At 52.1% G+C, this 14,042-nt stretch overlaps 1 protein-coding gene across 1 annotated transcript in view; it reads right to left on the bottom strand.

Annotated features, from left to right (window-relative positions):
* The window catches only part of HEY1 (hes related family bHLH transcription factor with YRPW motif 1), a 76,826-nt gene extending 68,209 nt beyond the window's left edge, over positions 1–8,617 (bottom strand). The window contains exons 1-2 of the mRNA XM_023751909.1: positions 8,584–8,617; positions 7,067–7,186 (exon numbers count right to left, since the gene is read on the bottom strand). Of these exons, the coding sequence (XP_023607677.1) occupies positions 7,067–7,186; positions 8,584–8,617 (154 nt within the window). The remainder of the gene's footprint in view (positions 1–7,066; positions 7,187–8,583) is intronic.
* Positions 8,618–14,042: the final 5,425 nt, after the last annotated feature.

Here is a 14,042-nt window from a genome sequence, read left to right as displayed (position 1 = left end):
CGGTGTGTAACGGCTCGCGGCGCGCTCCGTCCAGCGCACCGGCCAGTTGAGGGCGTCCGCGCGGGGTGCGAGCGCAGCCAGGGAAGGGTTCCCGGGGCCTCCGCCGGAGACTGCGGTGAGCACAGGCAGGGCGCCCGCTGCATGGGAGATCGCTGTGCGCCCGAGCCCAGCCCCGCCTCTGGGGACACTCAGCGACAAGCACCGGGCCCAGCGGCCAGAGAGGGAGAACCCAGGCCGCGGGCTGTCATTATCATCATCATCATTATTATTAATTATTAGTTTGTATCTCAAATGCCACTGGCACACTCCTTTTAAAAAGGGACAGAAAAGGGAAAGGGAAGGGCCCTGGGAAGTGATCGGCGCCCGAACTGCGGGCGGGAGGCCGACGCGTGTCCTTTAACCCGGGCCTGGGGGGCGGCCCAGCCAGCACGTTGGACAAGCTGTCCCCTCCTGCCCACACCAGAGGCCCTTGTAGCCTCATGCCCTGGTGCAACTTGTCTGAAATCCAGAGGCCAAAGTGGGACCCTGGAGAGAGAATTTGGAGGAAAACCCAGCCTAGTGGAGCCGCCCAGGCCAGACCTGGAGAGGTAACTATATTCGTCCTGGCTCCTTACTCATCTCCCTGTTATGTAAGGGGTAGCAAAGGGGGACTTCACCCAATTCAGTTAGACACCGGCCCTTCCTCTGCAGTAATTTCATCTGAAACTGGACAGCAGCAGGCTGGTCGGCCCAGCCAGGCCTGGCCTAGACTACTCGGCTCCCAGGTCAGGATTCCCAGTTCCCAAACCCTTCCCACTCATCCCCTCCACATCACCTTTATTCTGCTTCGGGGTGTGGGAGCTTGAGCTCTTGGGATACCCAGGAGGTTGTGGCCCTCTCAGCATCACATGCTCTGCAGCCTCAGGGGTCACCACTAATGGCCGTGTGACATCTGGACTCCCCAACCTGTGTGAGCTCAGGGACAGGCGCAGCTGGGAGGCTGAGTGAGGCCCCCCGCTCTGCACCAGGTAGCAGGCACGGGGCAACACCAGCTACTTGGCACCTACCGCGTGCATTCACTGTTCTTTAATTTACCCTCAGAGCAATCGGTTTCCGATGTAGAACCAGCTCTGGAGGTTCGGAAAGGGGCCCACGCTGCCCAGTTAGGAGGTGTCCGGTCTGTGACTCCATGCCCAGAGCACATGGAGGGGAAAGAAGAGGCTCGATCGTGTGCGGTGAAGCTGCAGAAAGGACAGGGGCAGGCGCTGTCCTTCGACAGCAGCAAAGAGTGAGTTATCAGTTAATACACTGATGTGAATGGCAGCGGGGTAGGAGGAAAAGGAAAGAACTTAAGTGATGCTTATTGCTGCTATAGAAGGGTTTAAATCTCAGCATCCCTGACGTGATAGCCATTGTTTTGCAAATACCATAAAGTGACGCTGACTGCTGTGTTCAGGCTCTGATACCCTGAGACCGTCTTCAGGATGGAATCGTGTCACAATGCCTCCTGACGCTTCAGAAATCAGACTTCTTTCAGGAGAGTCAAGTGGAGTCCACTGTGTAGAGAACTGTGTTTAAGGAAGATCCTCTCATGTAAACTGGTGCAGCCTCTATGGAAAACGGTATGGAGGCTCCTCAAAAACTTAAGAATAGAACCACCATTTGACCCAGCAATCCCTCTTCTGGGTATCTACCTGAAAACACCCCTATGTCCACTGCAGCATTAGTCACAACAGCCAAGAGTGGGAACTACCCAAGTGTCCTTCGACCAATGATTGGATAAAGATATGGTACATATATACAGTGGGATACTATGCAACCATTAAAAAGATGAAATATTGCCATTTGTGCCAACATGAATGGATCTGAAGAATATCATGCTAAGTGAAAGAAGTCAGATGAAAAAGGACTAGAACCATATGATTTCACTCATGTGGGATATAAAACAAATAGCAGCAAACACATTCATAGATACAGACAATAGTATGATGGTTACCTGAGGGAAAGGGCTGGGGGAGGATTAAAAGGATAAAAAGGTCAAGTATGTGGTGACAGAAGGAGACTAGACTTTGGGTGGTGGCCACACAATGCAATATATAGATGATATATCATAGAATTGAACACTTGGAACATAATATTATTAACCAATATCACCCCCAATAAGTTTAATTTAAAAAGATTTTTTCATAACTAAAAGAAGCTTATACAAATATTTTTATAAAGTTAGAATCATTTCTTTAATAGAGCAATTTTGGTTCAAGCCAATGAGCCTGTGGAATGTCATTTTGGTACAACTTTCATTTATCTGAAAAACAAGTCCAGGAAAGCCAGAGTGATCCCAAACCTGGTTACGTCTGGCCACATGTGAAAAAGAATAATCCTTCTGAGAAGGCTCATCTTGGTCAAGCATATGGACAGCAGACGCAATGGTTTCCTGTTCACTTTCTCATGGCATTTCTGTAGGTTTGGTTGATTGTGGTCAAGAGCTCAGAACTGAGGACTGACAAGTTCTAATAAAATTCCTCTCGGGCCTCAGTTCGTAGGAAAGAAAAATGGTGCACTGGCCCCGAGTGGCGAAGCACAACAAGAAATGGCATCTATAGTACTGGCCGCAAGAACTGCCTCCTTCTGCCAGGACTCGTTCAGTCATTTACATCTTAGTGTGAATTTGTTTTCCTTATAAGTGATGGATAGAATCAAGACACTTTCCCCACAGTGTAATCTTCTTACACACCACTATATGTTTTACGGTAGACAGTGTTTCTTTCCATGACCAAAGCCCCTCTAGTATGAGATCACTGGAAGGCTTGATGGCTTAGAGCAGGAGGTAAAGCAGGGATAATTCTGATCGATGGTGCATGAATGGCAAACCTGGGGCTGCGATGGGTAATGGACGGCAAGAGGTTTAGGGCTTCCATACGAAGGCACTCACTGGCCAGTGAGAGGGGACGTAAGTTTTCAGCCGCTGGCTAAGGAGCAGAGAGAGGGAACTGGGAGCCAGACTGAATTTGCTTGACGGTTTAACTAGAGTAGGTCCTGCGCATGGGCGGCAAGGTGTGCGCAGCCCTGGGCCATGGCCCACTCTTCGAGGACGGCCCGGTGGGCATCGCAGCTCTGTTGCCTCAGAGACAGAGGTTACTAACCCGCTCTTACTGTTTCTGACTGAGACAACCACAGCCCAGGAACAATTAGGACAATTCAACTTGCGTGGCTCCCGGCTCTCTGTACCCTCGGTTTATACATTTATCTTTTCCTCAGTAGATTTACTGGAAAACTTAGGCTCTGTTTCTTGACCAAGAGCTAGAGAGTAATTACTTAAATGTTTCTATTGTGGTGAAATATCCGTAGCATCATGCTATTGGGCGGTTTAACCATTTGTTGGTGTAAGCTCCGTGTAGGCACACTCACCTGTGCAGCCATCGCCACCAACCTCCGATGCAGCTCCCAGCGGACCCTGCCCAGTAACCAGCGCGCTGCACCTGTGCCTCCTCCTCTGGTGCCGTGGCCTTAATCTCAGTCTCTCTGTTTGACCCTTCTGCTCACCTCCCGTAAGTGGGAGCGTCAGTATCTGCCTTTGCGCTCAGCTGATTTCACTGAGCACGGTGCCCTTGAGGCTCACCCGGCTGCAGCGCGAGTCAGATTCCATTCCTTGTGAAGGCTGACCACGTTCCGTGTAGGAACACACCACGTCTCGTCTATCCACTCACCATCCAGGTGGAAGTCATCGCCCTGGAACATCACACCAGTACTTCCCTGTAAAAAGGTTGTGGTCCTTCCGATCGAAGCACGCGGAGACTCGCACACTTACTCGGCAATGACACGCTGTGGGCTCCAGGGTGAGGCCCCACGTTCATATGCTGAGGCCCTGGCCCCAGGACCTCGGCATGTGATGCCTGTGAGGACAGGGGGGATTTAGTTAAAAGGAGGCGTTTAGGCTGGTCCCTACCCCAATATGACCAAAGACACTGGTAAAAACAAGAAATGTGGACACACAACGAGCTACGAGGGTGCATGTGCCAGAAAAGACCATGTGACACAGCGAGAAGACGGGGGACCCACCCTGCCAGCGCCTCCAACTTGGACTCCAGCCTCCAGCACCGGGAGAAGATACGTGTCTGTCCTGTGAGCCCCCAGTCTGACAACTTGTTACAAAAAAACATTGGGGTGCTTTTGTGGCTTTGCCTCAGGATCGGCTTAAGCCCAGCTTTAATCCTCAGATTTAAACCCCAAACCAGCCTCTGTGCTTTCTGGTCACAAACAGTATTACTCAGCGTGATCACTAGATTTCTTTCATCCTATTTGGCTTTAAATGGCTTTTGACTTAAACGTGTTTTTTTTTCAAGTACAGTTTACATCCGATATGAGTTTGTATTAGTCTCAGGTTTGCAGCATAGAGGTTAGACAACCTCACACTTTACCGAGTGATCCTCCTGAAATTTCTAGTACCCCCCTGGCACCATACGTAACTATCACAATATTACCGACTGTAGGCTTTTGACTCTTCAACGAAAAATTAAATTCTCTCTTGAAGGATAAAATGCCATCTACTGAGGCTATTCAAGAGAATACTGTGCCACGGCGAAGGCAACTCCGAACGGAAACTGCTCTGAGCAAGAGCAATGCGCTGGAAATGAGGACTTTGTCTGCCATGGCAACTCGCACCGACCGGAGGCTGGAGCTCGCATTACCGTCTGTGCTGTGATGTTTGCTGAAGAACCCGCTGCTTCTCCTCACACCCCTGCCTCTGCTCTCTAAACACTAGTATGATGCGAGCGCATTCAGGACTTGCCTCACCCTTTTTCCTCCCAAAGCCCCAGCTCTCCAAAGAGCTCCATGGCCCGACTTAAACCAAAGCGTCCGAGCCTCTGGGGCCCAGAATGCAGCGGGGCTGCTTCGACACTTTGGTCAGAGGCTCAGCTCCCCTGGGGCTCGGCTGAGGGGCCGCCCCGGGCAGCCTTCTGTCCCTGCCCTCGGGAGGAACAGTCGCCGTGGGGTCATGATGGACACACTGAGTAAGATGGAGGCGGGAGCCAGACCTAGGAAACTAGGCTTTTGTGTCTCCAGGGGAAAGAACTGAGTTACATGTGCTTGGCTTGGTGGAGAGAACATTTATTGGGCACTTTCCAAAAGTGTCCAATTGTCTTGCAAAGTTATATATATTTTTTATTGTTGACAGTATTACAGATGTCCCCCATTTTCTCCCTTTTGCCCTCCTCCACCCAACCTCCAACCCACCCCAGGCCTTCCTCATACTATTGTCTGTGTCCATGGGTTTTACATACTAGTATAGGCATATATGTTCTTTGGTTAATCTCTCCCCCCCCCTCCCCCCCACTGAGGTCTGTTATTCTGTTCCATGGATCCATGTTTCTGGTCCTATTTCATTCATCAGTTTATTTTGTTCATTAGATGCCACATATGAGTGAGATCATGTGATATTTGTCTTTCCCCGACTGGCTTATTTCACTTAGCATAATAGTCTCCAGCTCCCTCCATGCTGTCTCAAAGGTAAGAGTCTTTTTTTTTTACAGCTGCATAGTATTCCCTGGTATAAATGTACCACAGCTTTTTTATCCACTCATCTAATGAGGGGCACTTGGGCTATTTCCAGATCTTAGCTATGGTAAATTGTGCTGCTATGAACATAGGGGTGCATATATCCTTTCTGATTGGTGTTTCTAGTTTCTTGGGATATATTCCCAGAAGTGGGATCACTGGGTCAAATGGCAGTTCCATATTTAATTTTTTGAGGAAACACCACACTTTTTTCCAGAGTGGCTGCACCAGTCTGCATTCCCACCGGCAGTGCACGAGGGTTCCCTTTTCTCCACGTCCTCCTCAGCACTGTTGTTTGTTGATTTGTTGACGGTAGCCATTGGTAGTTATTTCACCAGGAAAGGGGAGTTTGGAATAGGAATCACGCATCCATCGTCATTATCGCACAATGTCTGGCTTTACTGAGCATCCTTGCCTGTAAATATCCCGTGGGAAAGTTTCAAAAATGACACCAACTAAAAATCTCGTTGTTTTTCTAAAAAATAAAATTTATTTCTCACGGGCTGGGCTCCTTGAGGATGGGGTCGGTGCCTTCATCACTTCCCATCTGCAGCCGTGCCGGCACCTGGCGCACCCTCTACATGTTGAGTGAATGAACTAAAGCCCTTGAGATCCTCATGTTTAAATCCAAATTTACAGAATAGTTTTGCCCGTGGACAGAATAGCAGGGAGCGTCAACACAGCCCTGAGTCTGCACCTGACAGGCCAGTGGGGGCTTTGAAAAGTAAGTGGCTGCTGAAGAAGCCTGGGTCCGGGTCAGCGGGACTTGGGCCTGGACTGATACTTGCACGTGAAGATGGCGGCAGAGCCAAAGGAGAGCAGCCTTGATTTTTGCAGTCAAATGGCCTTAAGGTGCCAGGCCTCCGACGGTGAGTACAATGAGGTGAATTCAAGAGCGCTGCGAGGGAAGAGAAAGAAATCCGAGCGCATGAGTGCCATTCTTTTCATCAAAAAAAGACCAAAGGACTAAACGTGTTGAAAGACCAACCTTCGCCTCCCACTGGCTTGGGCTCCACGCCTGGGGTGGAACTGAAAGAACTCGCCCACCGTTCCCCTAAACCAGGCCACATCCCAACTGATGTGCACAGAAACCCAAAAGCGATACCTCCACACCATGAAAGAAGCTTGAACTCATCCTCAGAAAAACACGTTTGCCACGCGCCTCCTCCCCCAGTGGACACCGTGCAGGCTGCGGGGAGGGGGTGGGGCAGAGGGCACCAGTGCCCCGAGGAGCTTCTTCGGTGCCTGAACTTGGCAGTCATGCCTATTGAGAAGGGGCTTGCTTTTCTGAGGACCAAGGAATGCAATACGTACATTTACCTTTTTCCCCGGGAGCTATTTTATTCCTCACTAATGCTGAGAGAATGGGTTTATAAAGGTCCTTGACATGTACATGTCTAATTAGGAGACTTTCCAAGCTGACACCTAAAAAATGCTCACATGTCCTTTTAAAGAGGAGAAAAAGAAAATAAAAAGCCTCGCACGGCTAAAGAAGCCCTCCAATAAAATGAGCAGGTTGGCGCATTCTCACCGGTGAAGTCAGCGTGCACGTTCTCATTCCGAACAGCCTGGGGCATGGACTTCGCTCGGGAATCCCGGGAGGAGGAGCCTGGCATCAGCTTGTGTGAAGACAGGTCATCTGGGGGTTGATCTGAGGGCGGAGGAGTGAGAGAGGGGAGGGTCAGACCGCAAAGGAGGGAAACACTACTTTGGGAGACAAGGCTTGGTTCTTCTCAGGGACCACCCGGGAAGGCCCCGGCCAGCACTGTCCTTGAAGAAGGGAGGAAGCATGTCCCTCCATCCAGCAGGTCCCATCCCATGAGTCAAAGGTCATTCTCAGGGTGTTAACTTCCTGATCTGTCCATGTGCTTGGGCCAAGCCAATAAACATCAGTATCATGGTGCCCCTGAGTAGAAAGCAAAAATATGTGATATATGATCTGTTGCTGCTTTCTAGCGGCTAAAGTCACAAATAATGATGACCTCCGTTTCTGTGTCAGGAATACAGAAGCAGCGGGGTAATTCTAGCTCACGGTCACTCATGGGGTTGCAGTCAAGATGTCGACTGGGCTTCTGTCATCTGAAGGCTTAACCGAGGCTGGAGGGTCTGTTTCCAAGACGGCTCACTCCCATGGCTGACGACAGATCTCGGTTGCTCGCTGGCTGTGGGCAGTAGGCTTTATCTCCTCGTCACAGGGCCTCTCTAGAAAGGCGCTTGAGAGTCCTTATAGCAGGGGTCCTCGAACTTTTTAAACAGGGGGCCAGTTCACTGTCCCTCAGACCGTTGGAGGGCCGGGCTATAGTTTTAAAAAAAACTATGAACAAATTCCTATGCACACTGCACATATCTTATTTTGAAGTAAAAAAACAAAACGGGAACAAATACAATATTTGTATTTGCATGTGGCCCGCGGGCTGTAGTTTGAGGGCCCCTGCCTTCTAGCATGGCAGCCAGGTTCTCCCAGAACAAGTGATCCGAGAGAGAGCAAGGCAGAAGCCACGATATCTCTTACGACTGCTGTGGGCCACACAGGCCAACCCTGACAGTGTGGGAAGGGACTGTACCAGAATGGGAACACGGGAAGGGAGAGATGATTGGGGCCACCATATGGACTGGCAACCACATTGTAGGCATGTGCTCCAGGGGCACTGTCCACACAAAATGTGCCCATGACTGTATCACGTCTGAAAAAGCACCTGAGGCCATGAGTGTGCAAGTTGTGGTCGTCCGCGTGGCTTCTCGAGCTGTGCCGCCTTGTGCCTTCCACCAGGCAGACCCTTCGTTTCCTTGGCTCCTCAAGGAGAATGTTCATTGAAACAAAGATCTCAGAAAACACAGAGGGCAAAGCTGATCTCGAGTTCTGAAATGCAACAGATGATCTGAAAGGGCATACATCTTGGATTGATTAAATCATTTAGAAAGTCCATTTGTTGATTTTCTTTCAGCCCCACACTGCAGCAGACAAGCTACAGAAGCCACAGGGGAGCAGGAGACCAGATGCCCTGGTTTTATGGGACAGGACAAGACACGCCCTTGAAGTAAACAAACCTCGGTCAAACACAATGTTCACGCAATGACTCATCGCAAGGAGATTCCTTTGGTTTCGTCCTGTTAATATTACAACAGACTCCTCCAGACTTTCAGGGTCAGAGAGGATGACGAACATATGCCCCAAAGTCAGGGTTTACTGAAAACATGTAACAAAAGTCACTTGGACATGTAGGAAAAAAGCATTTCCACCTATAGAGGAGGCTGAAAAACCCCAGGTTGCCCATTCAACAACCATCCTTCCCTTTTTCCTGGTTAACAGAACCCAATTTTCATGCCCAGTTGGAAAATACTTCCCATCTTGTCTGGCAACTTGGAATGAGCATATGACACTGTTCTGACCAACAAAATTTACATGAAATCCACTGACGAGTTCCAAGGTTGTACTTTCCCGATACTCACATTACTCTTGTCCCAACCTGGAAAGTCAAGACAGTGACTGGAGCTGGAGTCATGAGGGAGAGGCCAAGAGACCTAAAGCCACCAGCCAGCCAGCCGCTGGTTAGCTCTGTACTTGTGTGAGAATAAGAAACCTCTCCATGGCTTTAGCCACTGTGGTCTATTTTTCTCTTACACTAAGTGGAACTCAATCGCTAATGAATATAGTTCACGTGAACATTTTTAGATCACCCCTAACTGACATTTTAGACCATTGATTGTTCAATTTTTAAACTCTTCATTTTCTTCAACAAAGCAGTTTCAAAGTTGTCAGGTTTGTAAAACTATTGTTGACCCTGAGAAAGAAGACATCGACCAATAAGGTTTTCTGTGGCTAATTGGCCTCAAATTTAAAAGCAGAGCCTAGCAACCATCTCTAAACAGCGGCCTCTCATGCAAGCTGCACCTGGGGCAGCGACACTGAGCTGCACTGCGTCCTGACAGCTGAGCCAGCCCTTATATAGGACTTCCTGGAGTCCTGTTTCAACCAGCAGGACTGAGACTTTTCCTGTGCAGCTGGAGCTGGACAGCTACATCCCCGATAGATCTTCACTGACCAATCAGAATGGCTCCATCATGACCAATCTGGACAGTGCTTTATGGACCAATCAAACTGCAGGGATTTAGAGTCCTCATTTGCATGAGGACAGACCAGTCAGGAACCAGGGATGGGGACTTCTCTCTACATAAGTCAGCTCCCCTCTGGCTCAGGGAGGATCAATCCCTTGCCCTCCTAGACTGAGGGCTGTGTCTCCCTGGCTGGAGCTGAAACCTGAAAATATCCACCCACTGGACCAGCACAGAGGGGAGCAGCTGGGGGTAGGCAGAGCAGACCGGAGTGGACCAGACTACCCTCCCAGGGCACCACCCTCCCAGGGCCACCACCCTCCCAGGGCCACCTCACAGCCGTGGAACAGCATGCTGCTGCTTCATAATTGAGCTGTAACACTATTGAGCCGTTTGCACTGATTAAAGAAGTTTCCTTCTTCATCGCACCTTAAATTGGGGGTTCCTATTGGTGTTGAATTAGTTCCAGCGACCATCAGTTGACACCATCATCAATTTTCTTCTGAAACAATATTTGTCCCATGGTGATCCTGACACTTCTGCGTGTTGGTCTTTTTTTGTTTGTTTGTTTAGTTTGAGCAACTAAGCTCTCACATATCTTTGGGTCTTCATATCTGCCAGTCATTCTATGTAGACGCCTGCCTCTCTCCCTACCCCACTCCCAACTCCCCCCACCCACTTTCTTTACAGAGGCATTCCCGTGCAAACTGAACTTATTCATTCTGGAACCTACCAAATTTACATCTTTATATATTTGTTCTTGAGAGGATGTGTGTAGTGGCATTTCCACACTGCGGTGCAAGATCGGGAGGCCAGGGCTGCACCGCTGTGCTCACGCCTGTACCCCTGGTCCCAGGGCTGCACCGCTGTGCTCACACCTGTACCTCTGGTCCCAGGGCTGCACTGCTGCGCTCACACTTGTACCCCTGGTCCCAGGGCTGCACCGCTGTGCTCATGCCTGTACCCCTGGTCCCAGGGCTGCAGAGACTGCGCTCACACCTGTACCCCTGGTCCCAGGGCTGCAGAGACTGCGCTCACGCCTGTACCCCTGGTCCCAGGGCTGCAGAGGCTGTGCTCACGCCTGTACCCCTGGTCCCAGGGCTGCACCACTGTGCTCACGCCTGTACCCCTGGTCCCAGGGCTGCAGAGACTGCGCTCACACCTGTACCCCTGGTCCCAGGGCTGCAGAGGCTGTGCTCACGCCTGTACCCCTGGTCCCAGGGCTGCACCACTGTGCTCACGCCTGTACCCCTGGTCCCAGGGCTGCAGAGACTGCGCTCACGCCTGTACCCCTGGTCCCAGGGCTGCAGAGACTGCGCTCACGCCTGTCCACCTGGTCCCAGGGCTGCACCACTGTGCTCACACCTGTACCCCTGGTCCCAGGGCTGCAGAGGCTGTGCTCACGCCTGTACCCCTGGTCCCAGGGCTGCAGAGGCTGTGCTCACGCCTGTACCCCTGGTCCCAGGGCTGCAGAGGCTGTGCTCATGCCTGTACCTCTGGTCCCAGGGCTGCACCGCTGTGCTCACGCCTGTACCCCTGGTCCCAGGGCTGCACCACTGTGCTCACACCTGTACCCCTGGTCCCAGGGCTGCAGAGGCTGTGCTCACACCTGTATCCCTGGTCCCAGGGCTGCACCACTGTGCTCACGCCTGTACCCCTGGTCCCAGGGCTGCAGAGACTGCGCTCACGCCTGTACCCCTGGTCCCAGAGCTGCACCACTGTGCTCACGCCTGTACCCCTGGTCCCAGGGCTGCAGAGGCTGTGCTCATGCCTGTACCCCTGGTTCCAGGGCTGCAGAGGCTGTGCTCACACCTGTACCCCTGGTCCCAGGGCTGCACCGCTGTGCTCACACCTGTACCCCTGGTCCCAGGGCTGCACTGCTGTGCTCACACTCATCCTTCTGGCCCCCAGAAGAGTGTCAGGGGGAACATTTCATGTCCCCGCTGCCTTTTGAGGAGCCCTGGGAAGCCCAGGTGGGTGCTCTTGCTCCAAGGACTTACAGAATTTAAATACCAGACAGGATCCTCAGACTGCATCCCGCTCAGCCAGGTGCTTATGCTTTTCTATTTCCCCTCATTTTTTTTGTTCCTCACTGAGAACCTCCAGGGAGCAGAAAGGCGGCCCGGGGCTGAGACCGCCCCCTCCAGGCAGTCCCCGGAGCTTTCCTGCTGCTCAAGCCACAGAGTTTCCCCGGCGACAGGCCAGGTGCCAATCCCTACACGGAGGGAAAAGGCTAACTGTCCACAGTCAGAGGTGAGACCTCTCCGTGCTTTCCTGCCTTCCTCTCCTTTAAGGCTGTTTAAAGAGGCAAATGCAGACTGCGAGGCTGTTTCCCTCTGGCAGAGCGGGCACCTGGGCAGCTGGGGCTGTGCTCCTGAGAAAGGCATGCTTGTTACAATACGACACAAAGGTATGTGGCGTTTCACAAGGCGCCATTCTCCAGGGTTCTGTACAGAACCAAAGGCGAGATTGCAAGATAAGCTATTTTGAGAATATTAAGACATGTGCAACCCAAATGAAAAGACCAGGAAAAACTGGAAAGGAATCCAAGTCATGGGAAAACGTGAAAATATAATACCTGCTGAACATATATTACTCTTGGCTGCTTATTCGGTTTCCTTTAAGCACCTACCACCGTGGAAATGCTCATCTGAGCCCTGCCTACGCTGGAGGGTGAGCTGAGCCAGGCTGTCTGTGGCTTGAGGTGGAGAAGTGCACACGTGTGTACTATGGAGTTAGGGGGCCTGAGGTGGGGAACTGCACACGTGTGTACTATGGAGTTAGGGGGCCTGAGGTGGGGAGCTGCACACGTATGTACTATGGAGTTAGGGAGTCTGAGGTGGGGAGCTGCACACGTGTGTACTATGGAGTTAGGGGGCCTGAGGTGGGGAGCTGCACACGTGTGTACTATGGAGTTAGGGGGCCTGAAGTGGGGAGCTGCACACGTGTGTACTATGGAGTTAGGGAGTCTGAGGTGGGAAGCTGCACACGTATGTACTATGGAGTTAGGGGGCCTGAGGTGGAGAACTGCACACGTGTGTACCATTCTTCGCTCTCACTTTAACAAGGGTCACAGGTTTAGATCCAGAAAGATGTTGCTTTTGCCAGAGACAGTGTCTTTGAACATGATTCCTTTGGAAAAGAAACATTTAAAAAGCTGATGTGGCCAGAATACCCATCAGGAAGTGATGAGCTCATATTTAAGGTAACTCTCAGGTCCCCAAAGGCAGGGGGACGGTGGAATCAGACTGGGAATCAGACTTGGAACCTGAACCCGAGATCAGGAAAACGAGTAGCTCCGGCGCAGAGCTGGGATGTGTGCTGATAAAAGTGTGCATGACGCTGTGAAACGGCTGTTCATTGTGCTGCTGGCTTTTTAGTTTTCACTGCAGCCTGGGGGGGACCGTGAAGAGCCGCTCTAGCATCTGCTCTGAGGTCCTGTGAGGTAACCAGGAGTCAGCACAGATGGCGCCGCGGAGGACCGTGAGGAGCTGTCCGTCACACAGTCCATCCGGCAGCTCTGCTGCGTGTGTGGCCCCTTTCAGTGCAGAGACGCGCCTCCCGGGCCGGCTGTGTCACAGTCTCACTGGCGGGGCCGCGGCCCGAGGAAGCAGCGGAGCTGGGGGAGTTTCACGCTGCGACATGGGGCCACTCTGTGGGATGAACCAGCACCGCTCACTGTGAGAATGAGGGCATGTGAGGGGCGCCAAGCAGAGCGGAGCTTCGCGCTTTGTGAGGACAGATGTGGCTGAGGCGCCCTGATCCACTCTCTGTGCTACTGAATGAGCTGCCAAATGCTGAGCTTCTACGTGGCCTTCTTCCGGCACCTTGGGACACGCTGCCTGTCAGCACAGGGATGATCGTGACTGGAGGCAGGAAAGCGCTGGGACCGGGATCCCTGTGATAGTGGGAGAGCCAGCACACTCACTGCTCACCGTGGGAGAGCCAGCGCACTCACCGTGGGAGAGCCAGCACACTCACCGTGGGAGAGCCAGCACACTCACCGTGGGAGAGCCAGCACACTCACCGTGGGAGAGCCAGCACACTCACCGTGGGAGAGCCAGCACACTCACCGTGGGAGAGCCAGCACACTCACCGTGGGAGAGCCAGCACACTCACCGTGGGAGAGCCAGCACACTCACCGTGGGAGAGCCAGCGCACTCACCGTGGGAGAGCCAGCACACCACTCTCCCGTGGGAGAGCCAGGACACTTACTCTCACCGTGGGAAAGCCAGCATACTCCCTGCTCTACTTGGGGAGAACCCCGCACCTCACCTGGGGAAACCCACGCCTCTCCCTGGGAAATCCACACTTACACCTTGGGAGAACCACCACAATCCCCTTGGGAAAAGCACTAATCTCCCGGTGGAAAGCTCGCCCCCTCCCGGTCAACGGGGGAGAATCATACCTCCCCTGGGAAGAGTCACACCCTTCACTGGCACCGTGGGAGAGCC

The sequence above is a fragment of the Myotis lucifugus genome, unplaced genomic scaffold (genome assembly GCF_000147115.1).
Source record: "Myotis lucifugus unplaced genomic scaffold, Myoluc2.0 scaffold_27, whole genome shotgun sequence".
Lineage (NCBI taxonomy): Eukaryota > Metazoa > Chordata > Mammalia > Chiroptera > Vespertilionidae > Myotis > Myotis lucifugus.
The sequence above is the reverse complement of the archived record's forward strand: the minus strand, read 5'-3'. Positions and strand labels throughout refer to the sequence as shown.